At 41.7% G+C, this 18264-nt stretch overlaps 1 protein-coding gene across 2 annotated transcripts in view; it reads right to left on the bottom strand.

Moving 5' to 3' along the window:
* Window positions 1-6454: 6454 nt before the first annotated feature.
* LOC116763429 (cytochrome b5 reductase 4) overlaps window positions 6455-18264 on the bottom strand; it is an 85272-nt gene continuing 73462 nt past the window's right edge. The window contains exons 15-16 of one of the 2 annotated variants that reach the window (XM_032651139.1): window positions 9558-9722; window positions 6455-7141 (exon numbers count right to left, since the gene is read on the bottom strand). In XM_032651139.1, the coding sequence (XP_032507030.1) occupies window positions 7087-7141; window positions 9558-9722 (220 nt within the window). In that variant the 3' untranslated portion in view covers window positions 6455-7086. Of the gene's footprint in view, window positions 7142-9557; window positions 9723-18264 lie in introns of those variants that run through there. The other variant, XM_032651140.1, reaches the window with a different exon arrangement.

Raw genomic sequence — 18264 nt, forward strand, 5'->3', positions numbered from 1 at the left:
GCTGCAGCAGCAACCCCAGTAAAGCTTTGCCTGAATTTCTCGTCTGGCCTCTTATCAGTTTCTACTGATTAAGGAGGCTGAGAATCCTGGTCGGTAACAGCAGCAAAAGGACTTAAACCACAAAAATGGACAAATTCTACAAATCAGGGCTTTATGTATTTATTTTTCTAAGAGCTGGTTGTTAAACGGTTTACCAGCAACCCCAGCAGCACTGTTGGAATTGGTTTGTCAACTATATAAATATTAGCTATTGTTGTTTAAGATTTCATGACCAAGAGGACAAAATGGAGAGTGTTTAGGGGTGAAAACAGCTACCACAAGAACACGGTCCTCCATCTCACAGAACACCTGTGCAGCACACACAGGTAAGGCCTTCCTCTGTGCCCAAGCTGGGATGGTGGGGTGCCAGGGAAACGGCAGTTTTTCCACAGCTGGTCCAGCACAAAGGGGCCGAGCTCCGTGGCTTCATTACTGAGTGAGCAGGTGGTATCTTCACGTGTCACTTTCTAATCTGACCAGCATTGTGCTTTTCCTGAAACCCCAGTAAGTACCGGGAACCCTGTATTTGGTTGCCTTTGCCACTTCCTAACTGGGTGAGGGAGAATGCCCCTCCTTCCAATGGTTTACTGCAAAGAACTCCCATCTCACTGAAGGTTTAGAACAATTAATTCAAGATTTTAAAATATGAAAGTATATATATTAAAATACACCAGACAGTATGTGAAAGGCAATGAGGAAAATCTAGATGTATAATGATTTCTGGGATCTTTTTTCTCTAAACTGTTCAAGAATGTGGCTATCCTGAGACTTGCCTTGTGACAATTCTTATATTAGTAAAATATTAACTTGCTCAGAAAGTGAGAAATCCTCAGCATAACAAACACCTGAATGTATTTTACTAAGAATTTCAGTAGCTTCTCCCTTAGACATGTCTACAAGCCAGTTATTTGTACCGAACACAAATAACTGCGTTTCTTAGCATGTTCGAAATGAGAGGAAACAAGAACTGTAATGAAGTCAACACAGGCCACCTCAGCAAACACTACAATAAAAACACTTCCCTCACTATTCTGATCCACGGGTTGAGATGATGGCTAATTAGAAAATCCTGAGTCAGAACATAAGCTCTTCAAATTCGAGGAAGAGAGTTGCCAGCATCATTTTCAGATTTACCTCCAAGTGTCCGGTTGCTAAGAGACATATGGACAAAATGTACTGTAACATGGAAATGGTTGTTCCTCCCAAAGAGCCAAGCTTACACAAAGCCTGTGTGGTTTGTATCTGCCTCCACGGCTACAGTGATGATTTGCATTATTTAACGTGTTTGCCATTGTACCGGCATTAAAGATGTCTCATCATGGCCCTATTTGTCATTAGCTGCCCGTCTCTCAGGCCTGTCCCTTCCAGAATGTTCTCCCCACGCTATCACCAGAGTTCTCTTCCTAGAATGTTAGTCATTCATTTATCAACTTCACAGTTGCCTTCTGCACTGTTATTTAGTTTACACTCTTAAATTGATTTAGACCCAAGCTTATTCTTGCCCTAAGCACTCCATATGATTTGCTGTCACACAATGGAAGAAAATATTCGTGAAACATATCTGAAAAAGGACTTGTATCTAGATGTATAAAGAATGCTTCCAATTTAATAACAATAAGAAAAACAATCCAATTAAAAATGGGCAAGGGCTTCCCTGGTGGCGCAGTGGTTGAGAATCTGCCTGCCGATGCAAGGGACACGGGTTCGAGCCCTGGTCTGGGAAGATCTCACATGCCGCGGAGCAACTAGGCCCGTGAGCCACAACTACTGAGCCTGCGCGCCTGGAGCCTGTGCTCCGCAACAAGAGAGGCCACGATAGCGAGAGGCCCGCGCACCGCGATGAAGAGTGGCCCCCCGCTTGCCCCAACTGGAGAAAGCCCTCGCACAGAAACGAAGACCCAACACAGTCAAAAATAAATAAATAAACAAACCAATGAACCGACATTAAAAAGAAAAAAAGGGCAAAAGATTAAAACCCTACAAAAGACAATATACCAGTGGCCAATAAGCACATGATAACAAGTTCAACGTCAACAGACATCAGACAAATGCAAATTAAAATCACAATAAGATACCACTACACACTAACTTTCAGAAGATTAATAATTCAAGGTTGTTGACGATGTGGAAGGTTGAAATTCTGATACAGTGCTTGCTGGTAGGAGTGTAAAATGGTACAACCAATTTGGCAAAAAAAAAAACAACCTGGTATTTTCTTAAAAGTTTGAAACTGTACATTCAAAAGCATGTACATGTATCTAACTAGTATATGTCTCAGCATTAGATCTAGAAATATACACAGAATAAAATAGGGTTTAAAAAAAAATTAAATGTACAGTTACCACATGACTCAGCAATTTCATTTGCAGGTATCTATCCAAGAGAAATGAAAAAATACGTCCACAGAAAGACCTGGGCATGAATGTTCTGCAGACAATAGAAGCTTCTCTTGGGATGACACCCTTCCTAAGAGCTGAGCACTTGCTGGAGGGCTGGGGGCAGTGGCCCGATGTCCCCTCGGCTTGCTCTCCGGGTGTGGAACCAGTGCCTCATTTCCAGGGCCCCGAGCTCAGTGTGCTGCCCCCCAAGATGGAGCCTCCATTCCATGAGTGCGGACCCGGAAGCAGAAGAGAACTTTAACCAGGAAAGAAAATATGTTTTTTGTATTTCAGATAGGTGACTCTGGCATTCTGGCAGACAGAGAGAACAGACTTGGGATTGCCAAAGGGGAGGGAGGGTGTGGGAGGGATGAATTGGGAGTTTGGGATTAGCAGACGCAAGCTAGTATATATAAAATGGATAAACAACAAGGTCCTACTGTAGAGCACAGGGAACTATATTCAATATCCTGGGATAAACCATAATGGAAAAGAATATGAAAAGGAATGTATATATAAATGAATCACTCGTCTGGACAGCAGAAATTAACACAACACTGTTACTGAATCAACTATACTTCAATATACTTGAACACTGAATCAACTATAACTTCAATTAAAAACACACACAAAAAAACCCAAAAAAAACCAAAGCAGAAAGACAGCAAGAGACTGGGGCTGGCTGAGGTTTCACTTTTCCTTTTTAACCAATTAGCCGCCATTCTAAATATCGTAGACCAAACAAAGACTGGGTCATCTGCCCAAAGGTGGGAGTCTGCAGCTATCAACAGACACAGCCCCAAACTAGTTTAGGACAAGTTTATGTGGCAGAGAAGGTAGGCCACAGAGGAAGCTGGAGTCAAGCCTTCGCCAGCATAATGGAGTTAAGTATTCTGGCGTGGAAAGCATCTCTCACTCCTCCATCACATTAAGGTGAAAATCGAGGGCCCATAGCGAGCTCTAGACAAAATACAATTATCTTACCTTGGACAAGTTTCTCTGTCCTCTTCAGACTGTGGTAGGCAGAATGGTCGCCCAAAGACGTCGACACCCTAGTGCCTGCAGACATTGAATATGCTATATTAAATGGCAAAACGGACTCTGCAGCTGTAACACTACAGGTTTTAAGATCAGGAGATTATCCAGGTAGTCCTGGGCGGGCCCCGTCTAATTGCATGAGCCCCTAAAAGCAGTGAACTTTCTCCAGCAGGGGGAAGAAAGACTGTAGCAGAAGGGAAATGCAGAGAGATCTAAAGCGTGAGACGCGCAGGATCTACCAGTGCTGGGGGGAGCCACACAGATAGCGTGAGAAGGGACATGGGCAGCTATACAAGCAAAGACTGGCCCCCAGCTGACTGCTAGCAAGGAAATGGGGAACTCCAACCTCAAGGAACTGAATTCTACGAACAACCTGAAGGAGCCTGGAAGCTAAACATTCTCCAGCACCTCCCGAGAAGAGTCCAGCCTAGCTGACAACCGGATTTCAGCCTTAGGAGGTCTTCAGCAGAGGACCCAGCTGAGCCCCATTGGGCCCAGACCCCTGAGCTATGGAATAAATGGGTGTTTTAAGCCTCGAAGTTCACAGTAATTTGTCCTTGCGGAAATAGAAAACTGATACAAAACTGACACATAAACACATTTTTAAAAAGGAAGTAAGCAAGCAGAATTCTCAAGGAAAAGTGACTTTGAGTATAATTCCAATTTTCTTATTGCGAATACAGGATGTAGGAGCCTTGGAGCTCTTCGCTCAAGAATAATAGTTACAATCCATACTCCCTTCTGCGCTCCTCAGTATACGGCTGTATTAAATGGGAGACTGAGGCTCTATTTAGGGGAGTTTCTAAGGCCCTCTAGCAACACTGGAATGGAGAATGGATTTCAGTGAGGTCAAGACTGCGATAGGAATAAAAAAAAAAACCTGCAATAGGAAGACCAGTTGTCGGGCTATTGTACTGAGGTGATTGAGGGACCACAGGGCAGGGCTAGCTGGTATGGAGGAATCAGATTGGAGAGGGAGACACTGATCCCGAAAAGTTCTAGAAGGGTTGGCTAGGTGGAAGGTAGCACCAGTAAATCAGAGAATTCAAGAGGAGGAATAGACCTGGGAGAGACTGAAACCATGGGTTTGCTTAAATCCACTTCAGCTGCCTTCACTAATCAAGGTGGTTTTGCATGTCCTCCAAGCGGCATGAAGCCTAAACAATAAGGTATGTATCTGCCCGAGTTATTTTCCAGGAACTTGGAGTCAGCTGTGTCTAGTAGGAGCTCAGCTGGTTAACACTGGATAGGACCACCGACCCTCCAAACGGGCACACATGAGTGGCCACGCAGGGACCTTCTGACGCCAGAGGGTGGAAAACTCCACCCTCAGCTCGTGCTAAGCGCCTCCACTCTTGAACGTGCAGAAAGAAGCCTGTAGCCTCGTTACGCCTGCGCAGAACAACAATCACCCCCCACCTTTTCCCGGTCACCTTTCCCCACGCTCCCCACGCCTCAGACGGCCCTGCTTCTTCGTTCATTATCCCGTAATTCCCCTGAGCCCTTTGGCGGATCTGAGACTTGTTTTCCCGTCTTCTCACCCGGCTACCTTTTAAATAAACCCTCTCTTTGCTGCAATCCGTGGCGTCTCAGCGTTTCGGCTTGCTGAGCGTCAGCCAAACATTAACCCGGTTTGGTTACAAGATGGTCACGGCAAAAGCTTAGTTTGGGATCCATTGAATTTGAGGGGCTTGTGGAACACCCAGGTGGTAACTGGATATTGAAAACTGAAGCTCAGCTGATTCTCAAAGATGCCAATTTGGGAATTATTAACATATACGTTCAGAAGATGCTCATGGGTTTTCTTTTGCTTTAAAATACAGTAAGAAGACTGAGGAAGAGAAACAAACAGGGAGTAACCTGTAGGTAATTAGAAAAGGGTTTGGAGGAGAGAGGAAAAAGGAGGGTAGAAAAGATGAGAGAGCTAAGGTAGAATTAACAGATATATTACTAATAAACTACAAAAAAAGGTGTGCCTGGAAAGTTCATGATCTTAGGGGAGAAAAAAAGAGGTGGCAGGAAGGCAGAGGTAGAAAATGTTCCTCTTAGCCACAGGGAGCATGGCCACCTCCGGCCTGAGTGAATGACGATGCATGGAGGAGGGAGACGCAGGGAAAGAAGAAAGTGTTGATCCAGCCACTTGCACCTGGGGAGCTTCCTGGGCTGGGGGTTTGTAATTTGAGGAATGTTAATATTGTGTTCCTCCTGAGTACACCATTCATTCAGTGAAGACTTAGCTATTTACCAAATCGTTTGTAAACGATTTCTGTAAAAGCAAAAGCAATGCTGCCATCCTGAATATGGCTGTAAAATCTAAGTTAGCTTACGCATAGCCACCTATGCATCCAACACAGTTTCCTCATGAAAAGCTCACAATGGCTTTTCTTTTTTTTTTAACATCTTTATTGGAGTATAATTGCTTTACAATGGTGTGTCAGTTTCTGCTTTATAACAACGTGAATCAGTTATACATATGTCCCCATATCTCTTCCCTCCTGCGTCTCCCTGCCGCCCACCCTCCCTATCCCACCCCTCTAGGTGGTCACAAAGCACTGAGCTGATCTCCCTGTGCCATGCGGCTGCTTCCCACTAGCTGTCTGTTTTACACTTGGTAGTATATACAATGGCTTTTCTTGATACCCTTTGCAGAATCCCAATCTGTGAAAGCTTTTGAAGGCTGCACACAGCAGCAGGGAGAGAGAATAAGATGTCCACACAGCAGAGCTTAGGAGGGCTCCCTGCTGAACCGCCAGCTGTGGGGCAAGCAGCCAGCCAGGGAAGGTACCATTTAGGATCGGAGTGTCCCTCATTTGCCCAGCTGGTCTAGATGGGCTCAAAAAGAATTTAAATTTAACCTATTCCAAAGCACCAAATGATTATTTTAGACCATGAGACCAGACGCTATACTTTCATTATCTTTCCTGATGCCTCTAGTTTTGGCTAAGAATCAAAAGAGTTGTCAAGGTTGTCTTAAACTTTCTAAACACATATAATCCAAAGCTGCGTGTGTGAAGTGTCTCCAGAATCTTTTATTGCTGCTTTTAAAATTCCCCATAGACACTAACCCATACTGTTGCACTCAAACACATTTCTACCACAAAGATTAAAAAGTACTTAAGAATATTTTTTATTCTACTCTGTATCAAGGCCATAGACACACAAAATGTTTGGATCGCTTAAGTTATAACGTTCCATGTTTTCATAGTAAGAACAAGGACGTAAAGGATCATTTCCTGAGTTGACAGTGCAATGTAAAATTTAATCTGTATTGCTGAGCAGACATCTTACAGCATAGAAATGTGATCAAAATGATCATTTGCTTTATCATGTCATAAAACACAAGAGCTTACTGTAGAACAGGGATACAGTTTAAATGGTAAGGAACTTTGTGATTCCTAACAAAGAATCCTGTATATACTTGTTGCCACGATTGACCTTCCAGGACAAATATCAGTAATAAAATAAGTTATGGTACAAAATAAAGTCAACAAGGTATCTATAGTGAAGAAACATTTGATTTCATTTAAGAAACTAAAACCTGGATTCTAGTTAACCTATATACAAAAATGTTCTTTTAAAAAACCCTAAGTAATCACAAATTTAGCTAAAACAGCTGAATGACGGCTCTTCATTATGCTGTAAAACTGTGGATCTCATCTTTGGAGAAGTTCAAATCATGCAACAACCTGAAAAACAAAGAAAAAGCACATGTTTCTTAGGGAAGATGTTTACAAATAAACAAGATCAGAGTTTACCCTCGTAACCACAGCATTGTTTCATTTTCCCCATTTAGCATGTGTTTTCTAAAAAACACAATCATCACTTCTAAAAAATTAACAATAATTCCTTAATATCATCTTGTATCTAGTAAGTGTTCACATTTTCAATTGTCTCATAGATGCCATAATTTTTTAAAGTTTGTTTGAATCAAGATCCAATTAAAGTCTACTCACTGTGATTGGTTTCTATGTCTTTTGGGTTTGTGTTTTTTTGTTTTGTTTTGTTTTGCGGTACGCGAGCCTCTCACTGTTGTGGCCTCTCCCGTTGCGGAGCACAGGCTCCGGACGCGCAGGCTCAGCGGCCATGGCTCACGGGCCCAGTCGCTCCGCGGCATGTGGGACCTTCCCGGACCGGGGCACGAACCTGTGTCCCCTGCATCGGCAGGCGGACTCTCTCCCACTGTGCCACCAGGAAAGCCCCTCTTTTGGGTATTTTTTGATCTATAACATCCCCTCCATCTCTCTCTCTCTCTCTGTCCTTCAATTTATTTGTTGACAAAATCAGATTTTTAAGTGTTGAGTCTCCCACAGTTCTCATTTTGCTGCATCCCTGTGGTTTACTTTAATAATGTTCCTTTTTCCTTTGATCTCCCCAAATTTAATAATTGGATCAAGAGGCTTCATCAGTTACAGGTTCAATTCTTTCTGACAAGACTACTTCATAGTGCTCTTTCATCAGGAGGCACATAATACCGGGTTGCCTCTCTTTTTGGACGCTAACCACCACTGGTGATCTATGTACAGATCTACTAGTTTCATTAGGGACCGAGGTTGGTGATATTCTACTCCTATCATTCTTTATTCGTTTATCAGCTGAGGAATTCTATAAAGAATAACTTCTGCTCATCTATTATGTGGTTATCCAGTAGTATAACTCATACAGAAAAGGCAGAATAAATGCTGGTTTCCTTCCTCTTCATTCACCAGTTTTTGAAGTAAGGACTTGATCCCCTAGCATTCTATCGTAATTTTCCCCCACTGAACAGGAGAAGCAGAAATACTGCTTAAGTATAATTCAACTTGGAGAATACTGTAAATGGAGACTGAAATCTTAAAAGTAGCTCTGTTTAAAATAGTGCTGAAGGGGACTTCCCTGGCGGTCCAGTGGTTAGGACTCCACGTTTCCACTGCAGGGAGCATGGGTTCGACCCTTGGTTGGGGAACTAAGAACCTGCAAGCCATGTGGCATGGCCAAAAAAAAGGAGGTGGAAAAAAGAAATAAATAAAATGCTGCTGAAAATAATAAACATTTACTTCGTACTCACTCTTTGTAGTCACTGTGCTAAGCATTGCACCAATATTATCATTTATTCCCTCGGACAGGTGAGTGCACGAAAGCTTAGATGGTTTTGGCCCTAGGACACTTAGCTGATGATTGTAGCATGACCCTAAGTGGTGGAGCTGGGATACCAACCCAAAGTGGCAGATTCCAGAGCTGACACGCACATTCAGACAAAACGACAGGACGGCACAGGAGTTACGAGGGCCAACGTGGTGCGGCAGGCAAGCCTCTCACTATCTGAACCCAACCTACCTTTCCGGACATACCGCCTGTCTTTTTCATAATTAAAATTAAAAATAAAATAGCAAGAGAGAAAATTACCTAGCAAATGTTAGGTTCAGTCATATACCAAACAAGGAAATGCAGGGCATTTAAGGCAGTCATATTTTAAAGTCATCTAGAAACCCAGTAGTGGCTATATGTAACCAAATATTTTAAAGTGTCATTTTAGAGTTAAATAAGATCAAGGTGATTTTTAAATAAGATGGTCACTACCACTGGTTGTTCTTTGTGTGGAGTTCAACTCTTGGTCTTGCCTTATTTATGTTCTAGTCTCTGGTTTTTGTCTTGCTGTTTGGCTTTCTCTCACTGTGTTATCGATTAATGCTCACCCAGTTGCAGAGAATGATGGAAGATCAAAAGCTACAATGAGATAAACATTGCTTATTATATTTTAAAAAAATTATTATATATTATGAAGCTTTGGTGGAAGAGGAGGTTGAATCTATAGTTTGAGTCCCCCAAACTATCTGGCACCAATCTAGTGAAAGCGTCCATACTACCAGCCACTACCAGAGGCCATCAAGAGCTGGCTGTGTCTGACTTTTGTGTTCACGTCTAACTCTGTGCATAATCCGGGCCTCCTGACGCTTCACCTGCACGCAAATTAAACACTTTGTTATTATTTTCTTATGCTGTGACAGACTACTGAAGTGCATGTTCATATGAATAGGAAGAAATGAGAGCCACGTCAACTGCTGTTTATAGGAGGTCGTCATTTCACGGTGCTGGGATTCTCTCTCCTACCACGTTGCTACTCACTTCATTCCTTGTTCTGTAAATGGCATTGGTCCACAAATGCAGATGAGGACTTTGGACGTGTCTAAACTTCTTTTCAAAAATTCAGAAAGCAGAGCTGGTGAGATGTATCCCCGTTTGCCGTTCCATTCAGAAGTAGGTACTGAGAGAACAAATTCAAGGTCAAATCTGGAGAAAAGAAACATTTTTTAAAAGTCTATTACATTAAATACATTATGAACATGTTTCCAGTTCACTAACGCATCTTTTTCTCCCCTGGAGAACAAATGAATATATGAAGGTTGACACGCTTGCTAGCAAACCACTAGAACAGAATGTAAACAAACATTTTGCAAATACAGGTAAATCCACATTTACTAAAGATAAACTTTTGCTACAGATAAGAGAATAATTTGACATTTTCTATTGAACTCATTAGAAAGAGATCTCTGAAGGATCTCAGAGAACTCCACAGTTTTATTAATAATTCGCTTGTATAAAGCACAGTAAAGAGCAACGACCAGTGACATGTACATTTTCATCTGACTCAAACCCCTCCAATAAGTCCTTGACCCCGATAACCAACGGCCTATCTGACTTCTTACTGTTACTGTCTTCATGGCTTCTACCTTGACTTACAGTATCCCTGTGCCACACCCGATGTCACTGCTGTGAATGGCACCACAGTCCATTTGGTTGCACAAACCAGAAACCCAGGACTGATCTGCCTCACCCTCCACGTCCAAATTCTCCCCAATCCCAGCTCCTAACTCTGTGCTCTGCTTCTCTCAGCCTTCACCGCCACACCCTGCCTGTTCTCTTTCTCCTTCTGTAATGTTTCTACCACACCCCACTGTTCAGTTTCTTAGCTCAAGCATCATTTCCAGGGAAGCACTGCAGCCCCACCAGTCTGGAGTCCTTTCGTAATTACATGTGTTGTAGAAATGTTTCCCTTTTCCTCTTCTTTATAGCCTTTCTATCAGGCTGTAAATATGTGGCCACCAAGGTGATTATTCTAGTAATGTCTCCCTTTCCCATTAGACCAGAAACTCTGTGAGAGCAGGCACCATGTTTGCTTGGCTTATCACTGCACCCCTAGTGGCCATCACACAGGAGGCACTCAAACACTATGGAGTGAAACATTTCAAAGAAAAGAAAGGGTACAGAATTACGATCAGAAAGAAGCACATCAAAGCAAGCCTCACAAGGGAACAACAGACCATTTCTTCCCACAGCTCTGCAATCTGTTAAGTGAACTGCTGATGAACAGCCATAGCACATTCAAAATCCTAAGCTCTACGTGCTCCCCTGCTCCCTTTGCTACATTTCTGCAAACACAATTAGTTCTTATCATTTTCAGTAGCATCAGATCGAATGTGTTTCTACATTTTCCACTTGAGTAATATGTTAATCTCAATCTTAAGAAAACGCTGAAGCGAATAATTTCTCTCGCGAGGTGGCCCTGGGAGCCAAACATCAGAACAGAAGCAAGACATGGCTGGAGCTGTGGTCCTCGCCTGGCTGGGCTGCAGCTGGGTGAACGCTCCCAAGAGCGGACGGGCCAGCACAAGCTTACAGACCAGCTCAGGGCGCCAGCCGGGGCTACAGAACCCGTCCCAGCTCTCACCAGACCCAGCCTCTAGGGCTTATAGGTCCATCTGTGGAACAAGGTGGGAAAACTATATGCTCTCTTACAATTCTAATATTCTGATTTTATATTTAAAATCCCAACAGAGACGTGTTTTATTTCTTGCCTTCAAGGTTCCCATTTCACTTTAGCAGCAATAGGAATCCACCCTATATAAAACAGTACCCCGAATACTCTCTTTTACTAGCATGTTTTCCTTCCCAGCACTTATCATTAAGATAGCGTTACGTAATTCTGGAATGTGATGTTTGTTTGCTGCTCCATGAGGCCAGAGTCCTGGCCTGTCTTGTTCATACTGTATCCAGATCTAGCTTGAGGCAAGTGTGCAAAAAATACTTGATGAATGAAAAAAGGAATTTATTTAACAAGAAGCCATATTGGTTAAAAATAAACACTATACTCAGAAGAACAAAGCCATATGCTGGCATCTATGAAATTACATATAAAAATGTACGTGAATTTGTAAGGGCATTTTTCTGGGAAGAAGGTCTATAACTTTTCATCAGATTATCAAAGGGGACCCAAAAGCAGCTGTGGAACCACTATGTTAAGACATTTCTAATTATACATAGACAATGCAATAAAATATAGCAACTGCCTTGTTAAATTACAAATAAAAGATAGTCTCCTCTGCCTCTATTTCCAATCAGCCTGTCACTGGAATAAAACTGCTGAGATATATAAATCAATACTGGCGTCCTTTGTCATCTGAATAAAAATCTTAATTTTCCTTTAGTGAGATGCTTTAAAAAGAAAAATAAGAAAAAAAAAAGCCTAATCAGTGGCATGCTTTCTGCAGGCATCTACTAAAGGGTGAAAAATAACTGTGATCCTTACATAAATGGTATAAATTCCTCATGTATTTTGTATTTATTCACATATTGGTCCCCCGGGTATACCTTTGGGTCTCTCAGTGGAAAACGTGACCAGGTGGCATGGATGCAATTTTCAGGGGATTGTAAGGAGGATGCTCTCCTGTTTCTCTTCTCCTTCACAGCCCTGGAAAAGAGCTTTCACTGGAGCGGGAGCAATCCCAAGGTAAGACTCAAGAATACATGAATGAAGGGCTTTTTATACCATATCAGGATACAGATGGTTACTGTGGATGGTTGCTTCTGAATTTTTCTGAAGGGCAACTTACTGTCTGAAGCATTTACAGCCTTGAGGCATGAGGGGACGCACTGGCAAATGTCCTGAAACTCCTTTCTGCCCTATGATTTCAGAAGTGCCAGAAAGGACTGGGACTCTTGAAAAGGTTACCTGAAAATAAATTTCGAGAATCCATAAAGTGCAAAGCAACATGAGAGACAGAGAGAGAGAGAGAGAGAGAGAGAGAGAGAGAGAGAGAGAGAGAGAGAGAGAGAGAGAGAGAGAGAGAGAGAGGGAGAGGCCTGCTTCTGATGAATGCCTATGAGGTCTAAATGTCAATGGAAGTAAACAAGCTTGTCCAAAACAAATTACTTTAAAGTAGGCTGATAAATGACCTGAGATTAAAAAATCTTGAAATATAAACGTATGCATTCAGTCTAAACCATATGCAGAGCCTGAAGTCATTCAACAGCGTACTCCCTCCTCCTCCAGGCAGTCAGCTTCCCAGACCCACTCCTTCCTATTTCTTAAACAAACATACATAGCCCTGCCTTCCCAATTTTACTGCCACAACTCCAGGTCCGGCCCTTCTATCTCTTGTCTAAGATGCTACTCTAATAAGCTTACCCTCATCTATCTGGCATATCCTTGTTATACTAGTTCTCCTAAAAACCCAGATCCAATCTCACAACTTCTTTGCTAAAGCTTCAGTGGCTTCTCACTGCCCACAAAGTAGTACTTCAGAGTATTTGGGGCCCCAGCTTTTCCTGGTTTCTCTAGCTAAAGAAAAATACTAGAATCTGCAGAAAAACTTGCTATTTGCTCATGGGAAACACAGCTCACAAAATAAATAGCTACGGGTTAAAAATATTTCTCAAAACGAATCTGATTAAACACATGTGCTCCTCCAAATGTTAGTGGTTGTCCATGAAAACAAAAGGCTAACCTGTCAAATACGTTTGGGACTACTGGGTTAAGAGAAGTTAAATAGATTTGTTTAGAATTTCTCAAAGCCTTGAATATGCTAAGTTAATATTAAACTTCAAGAAGATAACATAGTATACATTATTTCTCAAACTTATTTAATCATAGAGCCCTTTAGGGGGAACACATAAATATTTCAAGGAACACATTCCAAGAAACACACCCCTGGGACTTCCCTGGTGGCACAGCGGTTAAGAATCCGCCTGCCAATGCAGGGGACATGGGTTCAATCCCTGGTCCGGGAAGATCCCACATGCCACGGAGCAACGAAGCCCGTGTGACACAACTACTGGGGCTGCGCTCTAGAGCCCACGAGCCACAAGTGCTGAAGCCCACATGCCCTAGGGCCTGTGTGCCGCAACTACTGAGACTGCGTGCTACAACTACCGAAGCCCACGTGCCTACAGCCCATGTTCCGCAACAAGAGAAGCCACCGCAATGAGAAGCCCACGCACCACAATGAAGAGTAGCCTCTGCTCGCCGCAACTAGAGAAAGGTCACACGCAGCAATGAAGACCCAATGCAGCCAAAACATAAATAAACTTTAAAAAAAAACAAAAACATTGGGAACTGTATTCAATACCTTGTAATAACCTATAATGGAAAATAAACTAAAAAATATATATCTGAATCAATTTGCTGTTCATCTGAAACTAACACAATATTGTAAATCAACTATACTTCAGTAAAAAAGAAAATCCAAAAAAACACCACCCCTGGAGGAACATCTGGGAGGAACAGAGAGTGATACGGGGTCCAGATTAGGGGCCCACATATCTGAGTTGCCTCACAGGCTGGGGAAAAAGAAAGGCGTTCAAGCACCTTGTTTAACTTACTTGTGCTTCTGGAATCACTGGATTTTGCTGTCTTAAATGGGATTTACACATTGCTGGTCCCCAAACTGATAGCAGAATATAGAAAAACCTTTACCTTCGAGAGGCTATTGTCAAAGTGGATCAATAGGCCTTGGTACACTTTGACTTAGTGATTCTTCTGGTGAATCTTTATCCTGCATAGTTAGAGAGGTACAGAAAAATTTGTACTCACTATGTCAAACAGTAGAGGGTTGGTTAAACAAATTATGGTATGAACTCAATGGCCAAATACAATGCAGCTATTAAAAATCATGATGTAGTGTGAGTTTTCCCAACTAGCGCTACTGGCACTTTGGGCAGGATAATTCTTTGCTGTCCTGTGCTGTCTTGTGCACTGGAGGCTCTTCACAGCATTCTTGTAGGCTCTTAGCAGTCTCTACCCACTAGGTGCCAGGGGAACCCCTTCCATCAGTTGTTACGATCAAAAACGTTTCAAGACATAAATGTCCCCTAGGGTGTCAGGGTGTTGGGCGGGGAGAAACAGAATCACTCCAGGTCGAGAGCCACAGGTTAAGAGTATTCTATACATAGAATACACACAATTCACTAAAAATGTAGTTATAGAAAGTATAGTCAGTATGGCCACATTATTTAAAAATACAAAACAAAAATAATGTGTGCATTTAAGTGTATAAGTGCGTGCATATGTGTATGTATGTGTGTGTCTGTGAGAGAGAGAGGGAGAGAAAGAGCAAGAAAGAGAATGGAAGGATACAAACCATAATGTTGTTCCTTAGGTGGTAAGATTATGGGTGATCTTTTCCCTTATATATTTTTCTATACAAATATGTATTAATTTTATAAACGGGAAAATCAGCAAATCATCAAATTCTACTATTTATAGAAAAGAATATGCTACTAACTTTACTAAAATAAGGCTATTATCTTCAAACATGACTGCTTTGAAAGGGAAGGAAAATACTTATTCTATTTATATATTACAAAATGCCATCCAGAAGTCAATCTCACTGTCACACTGTCCTGCACCTCAAAAAGAATTCTGCAAAAGCAGAGAACGCAGAGCGGGTGCGTTCTACTGGGGGAGGGGGGAGTACCAGCGTGTAAGACTGAGTCAACCAGGCCTCACAACACTGCTCAGTAGTCGAGACGGAGATAAGTGAAATTTAATTTGAATTTCCGTTTACAAAGTAATTAGCTACACCTGCTGCTGTACATATTTACCTTCTACTGGAGTTAACAGTCAAGTGTAATAAAACATTTGGATAAAATTCAGGCAAGCTAACTTTTTTTTTTCCGTTGAAATTTTATGCTTAATGACATGAAAACTGAGAATAGAAACAGAAACATCCTGAAAGAGTACAAATGGTCTACCTATTTTCGGCAATTCTGTTAAGTTTAGCAACATGGGAAAATGAAGAGATCCGTTCCCTGGATTGCATGAGAAGATAAGCCAACACAATATCCTGTTCCCTGTTATACCCCCATACAGGCACCTGGGAGACGCTCACAGGAAATTGATGAGTAAATGAATGTTACAAATATGCTAATTCTGGGCGAGGCACCCACATCTGCTACCTCATGGCCCCCACTCCCAAACAACCCTATGACAGATGGAAAAACTGAAACTCCCTCAGATCAAGTGACTTGCCCGAGGTCACAGGTTAATAAGTTTCCATCATACAACAATGTTTCGAAGAATTTCCTTTGCCAACTGTGTTATTTGGATAAACTCTGAGGACAAGCACAGCATGCTTGCTGAAAATGAAAATATTAGATAATACATCAGTCTCAGTATACATTTTTCCTATCCCTCCTTGTTCCCCAAAGGACTGAATGGAAAGCTGTGTCCTAATCCTACAGAGAGTAAGGTATTTCATTTGTTTTAACTATAGAACTTATTTTTTTAATAGTCACAATCCCATAATAATTTAACCAAGGAGATGTGTTCAAGTTTCACATTCTGCCGCCAGAAACTTTATTACTAAAACGAGCAGTGACATAGGAGAGTCAAGATGTAGGAAAGGGTGGTTTAACAGATTAAAAAAATTAAGCCTTAAATGTTAACTAAATGACAGATGTGACAAATTAAAACTACCTTATATTAAATTTGAACTTTCACTTTCCTTCTATGTATGGGACTCAACAATTATGCTCTGAATGAACAGTACTACCGAGAGCCATCAGTAAACCTTTAAGGCTAGGTTTCTCCTCTATCTGCATAAAACCTGAGAATATCGAAGGTTCCTGACAAATGTTCCAAAGCCATGTACATACACAAGGCCTCTGTGTTTCCCACTGAGGGTCTGACCTCAAGGCCTTTGTGTTTTCCAGGGAGGGTCTGACCCTGAGTCTCCAGGGGGGCACAGATTATCTGACGCTGGAAGTCAGTGCCAGTAGAGGGCCCCCAGCAAGGAGAGTGTACCTCCAGAAAGTGGAAGGAAAGGGAGGGAGCAGAGAGCGCACAGTAGCGGGAGGAGGCGGGTGAGAGCAGGGAGAGCGCGAGGGAGCAGAAGAGAGAGGATAAAGGCAGGCCAGAGGCAAAACACTCACTCCTCCCAGCACACTGGAGCGTCTCACTCACTTAGAGCCAGTCATCCAGAAGTGAAAAAGAAGGGGCCTTTCCTCATCCTCAGTCCTGCAGCCTATGCAATTCCAGCAACCCAAATTATGTGGACCAAGCAAGACAAAACAAAACACACAGGAGACGTTGTTAAAGGGCACTTCGTGTTCAGAAGCTGTCAACACATGCCTTTCTACCAATTCTTTCTCTTTTTTTTAAATTTTTTAAAACTTTTTATTTTATATTGGAGTATAGTTGATTAACAACGTTGTGTTAGTTACAGGTGTAAACAAAGTGATTCAGTTATACGTATACACGTTACTTCTTATGTCGAGTTTAACATCAATGGATAGACTAAGAGTACAATGTCTGTTTGCTGAAATAATAGTAAATAAATTTTTCTTGTACAAGCAAACTATCTTGAAGAATACTATGTCCCAAAACTGCCAGAAATACTTTTTTTTAAAAACCTAGGTAAAAAAGTGTAGCTACGTCTGCTTAAAGTCTTTTAAATGCTTGTTTAGGAAACAGGAGCTCAAACCGTCAATACAAGAACACATGTATACAGAGGTCCTTCATAACAGCAACCCAAACATCTGAGGCAGGGCTTCACAATTTCCAAGCATTTGCACTATCTTCTCTAGTCCTCACAACAGGCTTATGAAGTAAATAGGAAAGATGTCATTATTCTATTTTGAAAATAAAGGGACAGGCCCACAGAGCTACGTAATTTTTGAATACAGTTTCAAGCTAGTAAAGGGTAGACTGAAAACCAGAATTTAGGTCTTTAGGCTTTTTGATAAATGCTGCTTCCGATTTTCCACTTTGAAAATTAGTGAAAAAGACACTTGAAAAACCCAGGAATTTCTATTTCTTTAAATTATGCTCTAAATTGCCGTGCAACTACTTAAGTATAGCACATATTCTTAGGTTTATGTTTTAAGTATGTGAGAAAACACTTCGATGATTAAATTCAGGTCGTCCTTCACTTGTGCAAATTATTTACTAAAAGAGAAAGAGGGGGAGGATGGGAGACAACAGGGAGGAAAAGACTAGAAGGAACCACGGCATCACCTTAGTGAGGATGTTCAGAAAATATTCAGAAGAACCTGGAGCCCCTGGGACAGCTGGATTTCTGAGGTCTTTAACTTTTAAAATGTCTAGAACTTTATCTCCACCACACTGTCATAAACATAAATACTTACGTCAGATATTTTGTATGACTTATGAAGTTCTGCAATTCTTAGAAATAGTTTTTAATGATTACCAAAATGCTTCAGAAATATGACAGCTTGTCCAATTCACTCTTCTTCTGAAAATTTTGTTTTGAATTTCCAACTGCTTTCATATCTCTTTAGGGGAGATGGGGCGTATGCATGGTTAAATTACCTCACTTCCTTGGACTGTGCTAGGGCTCTTTTTTCAATGAAACAAATTGCCACCTTGCTGTCCTTGCTGCCTCATTTTACCACTAAATTCAGCCTGACTCAGACTTTTTTCTATTACCTATACCAGCATTTCCCAAAGTGTGTACTGAGGACCACTAGTGATATTTAATACGTGTTAATGTGAATGAAAAAAAATGAAGAGAATCTTGCTAAACAATGCAGAAGG

Source organism: Phocoena sinus, chromosome 12 (assembly GCF_008692025.1).
Source record: "Phocoena sinus isolate mPhoSin1 chromosome 12, mPhoSin1.pri, whole genome shotgun sequence".
NCBI classification, from domain to species: Eukaryota; Metazoa; Chordata; class Mammalia; order Artiodactyla; family Phocoenidae; genus Phocoena; species Phocoena sinus.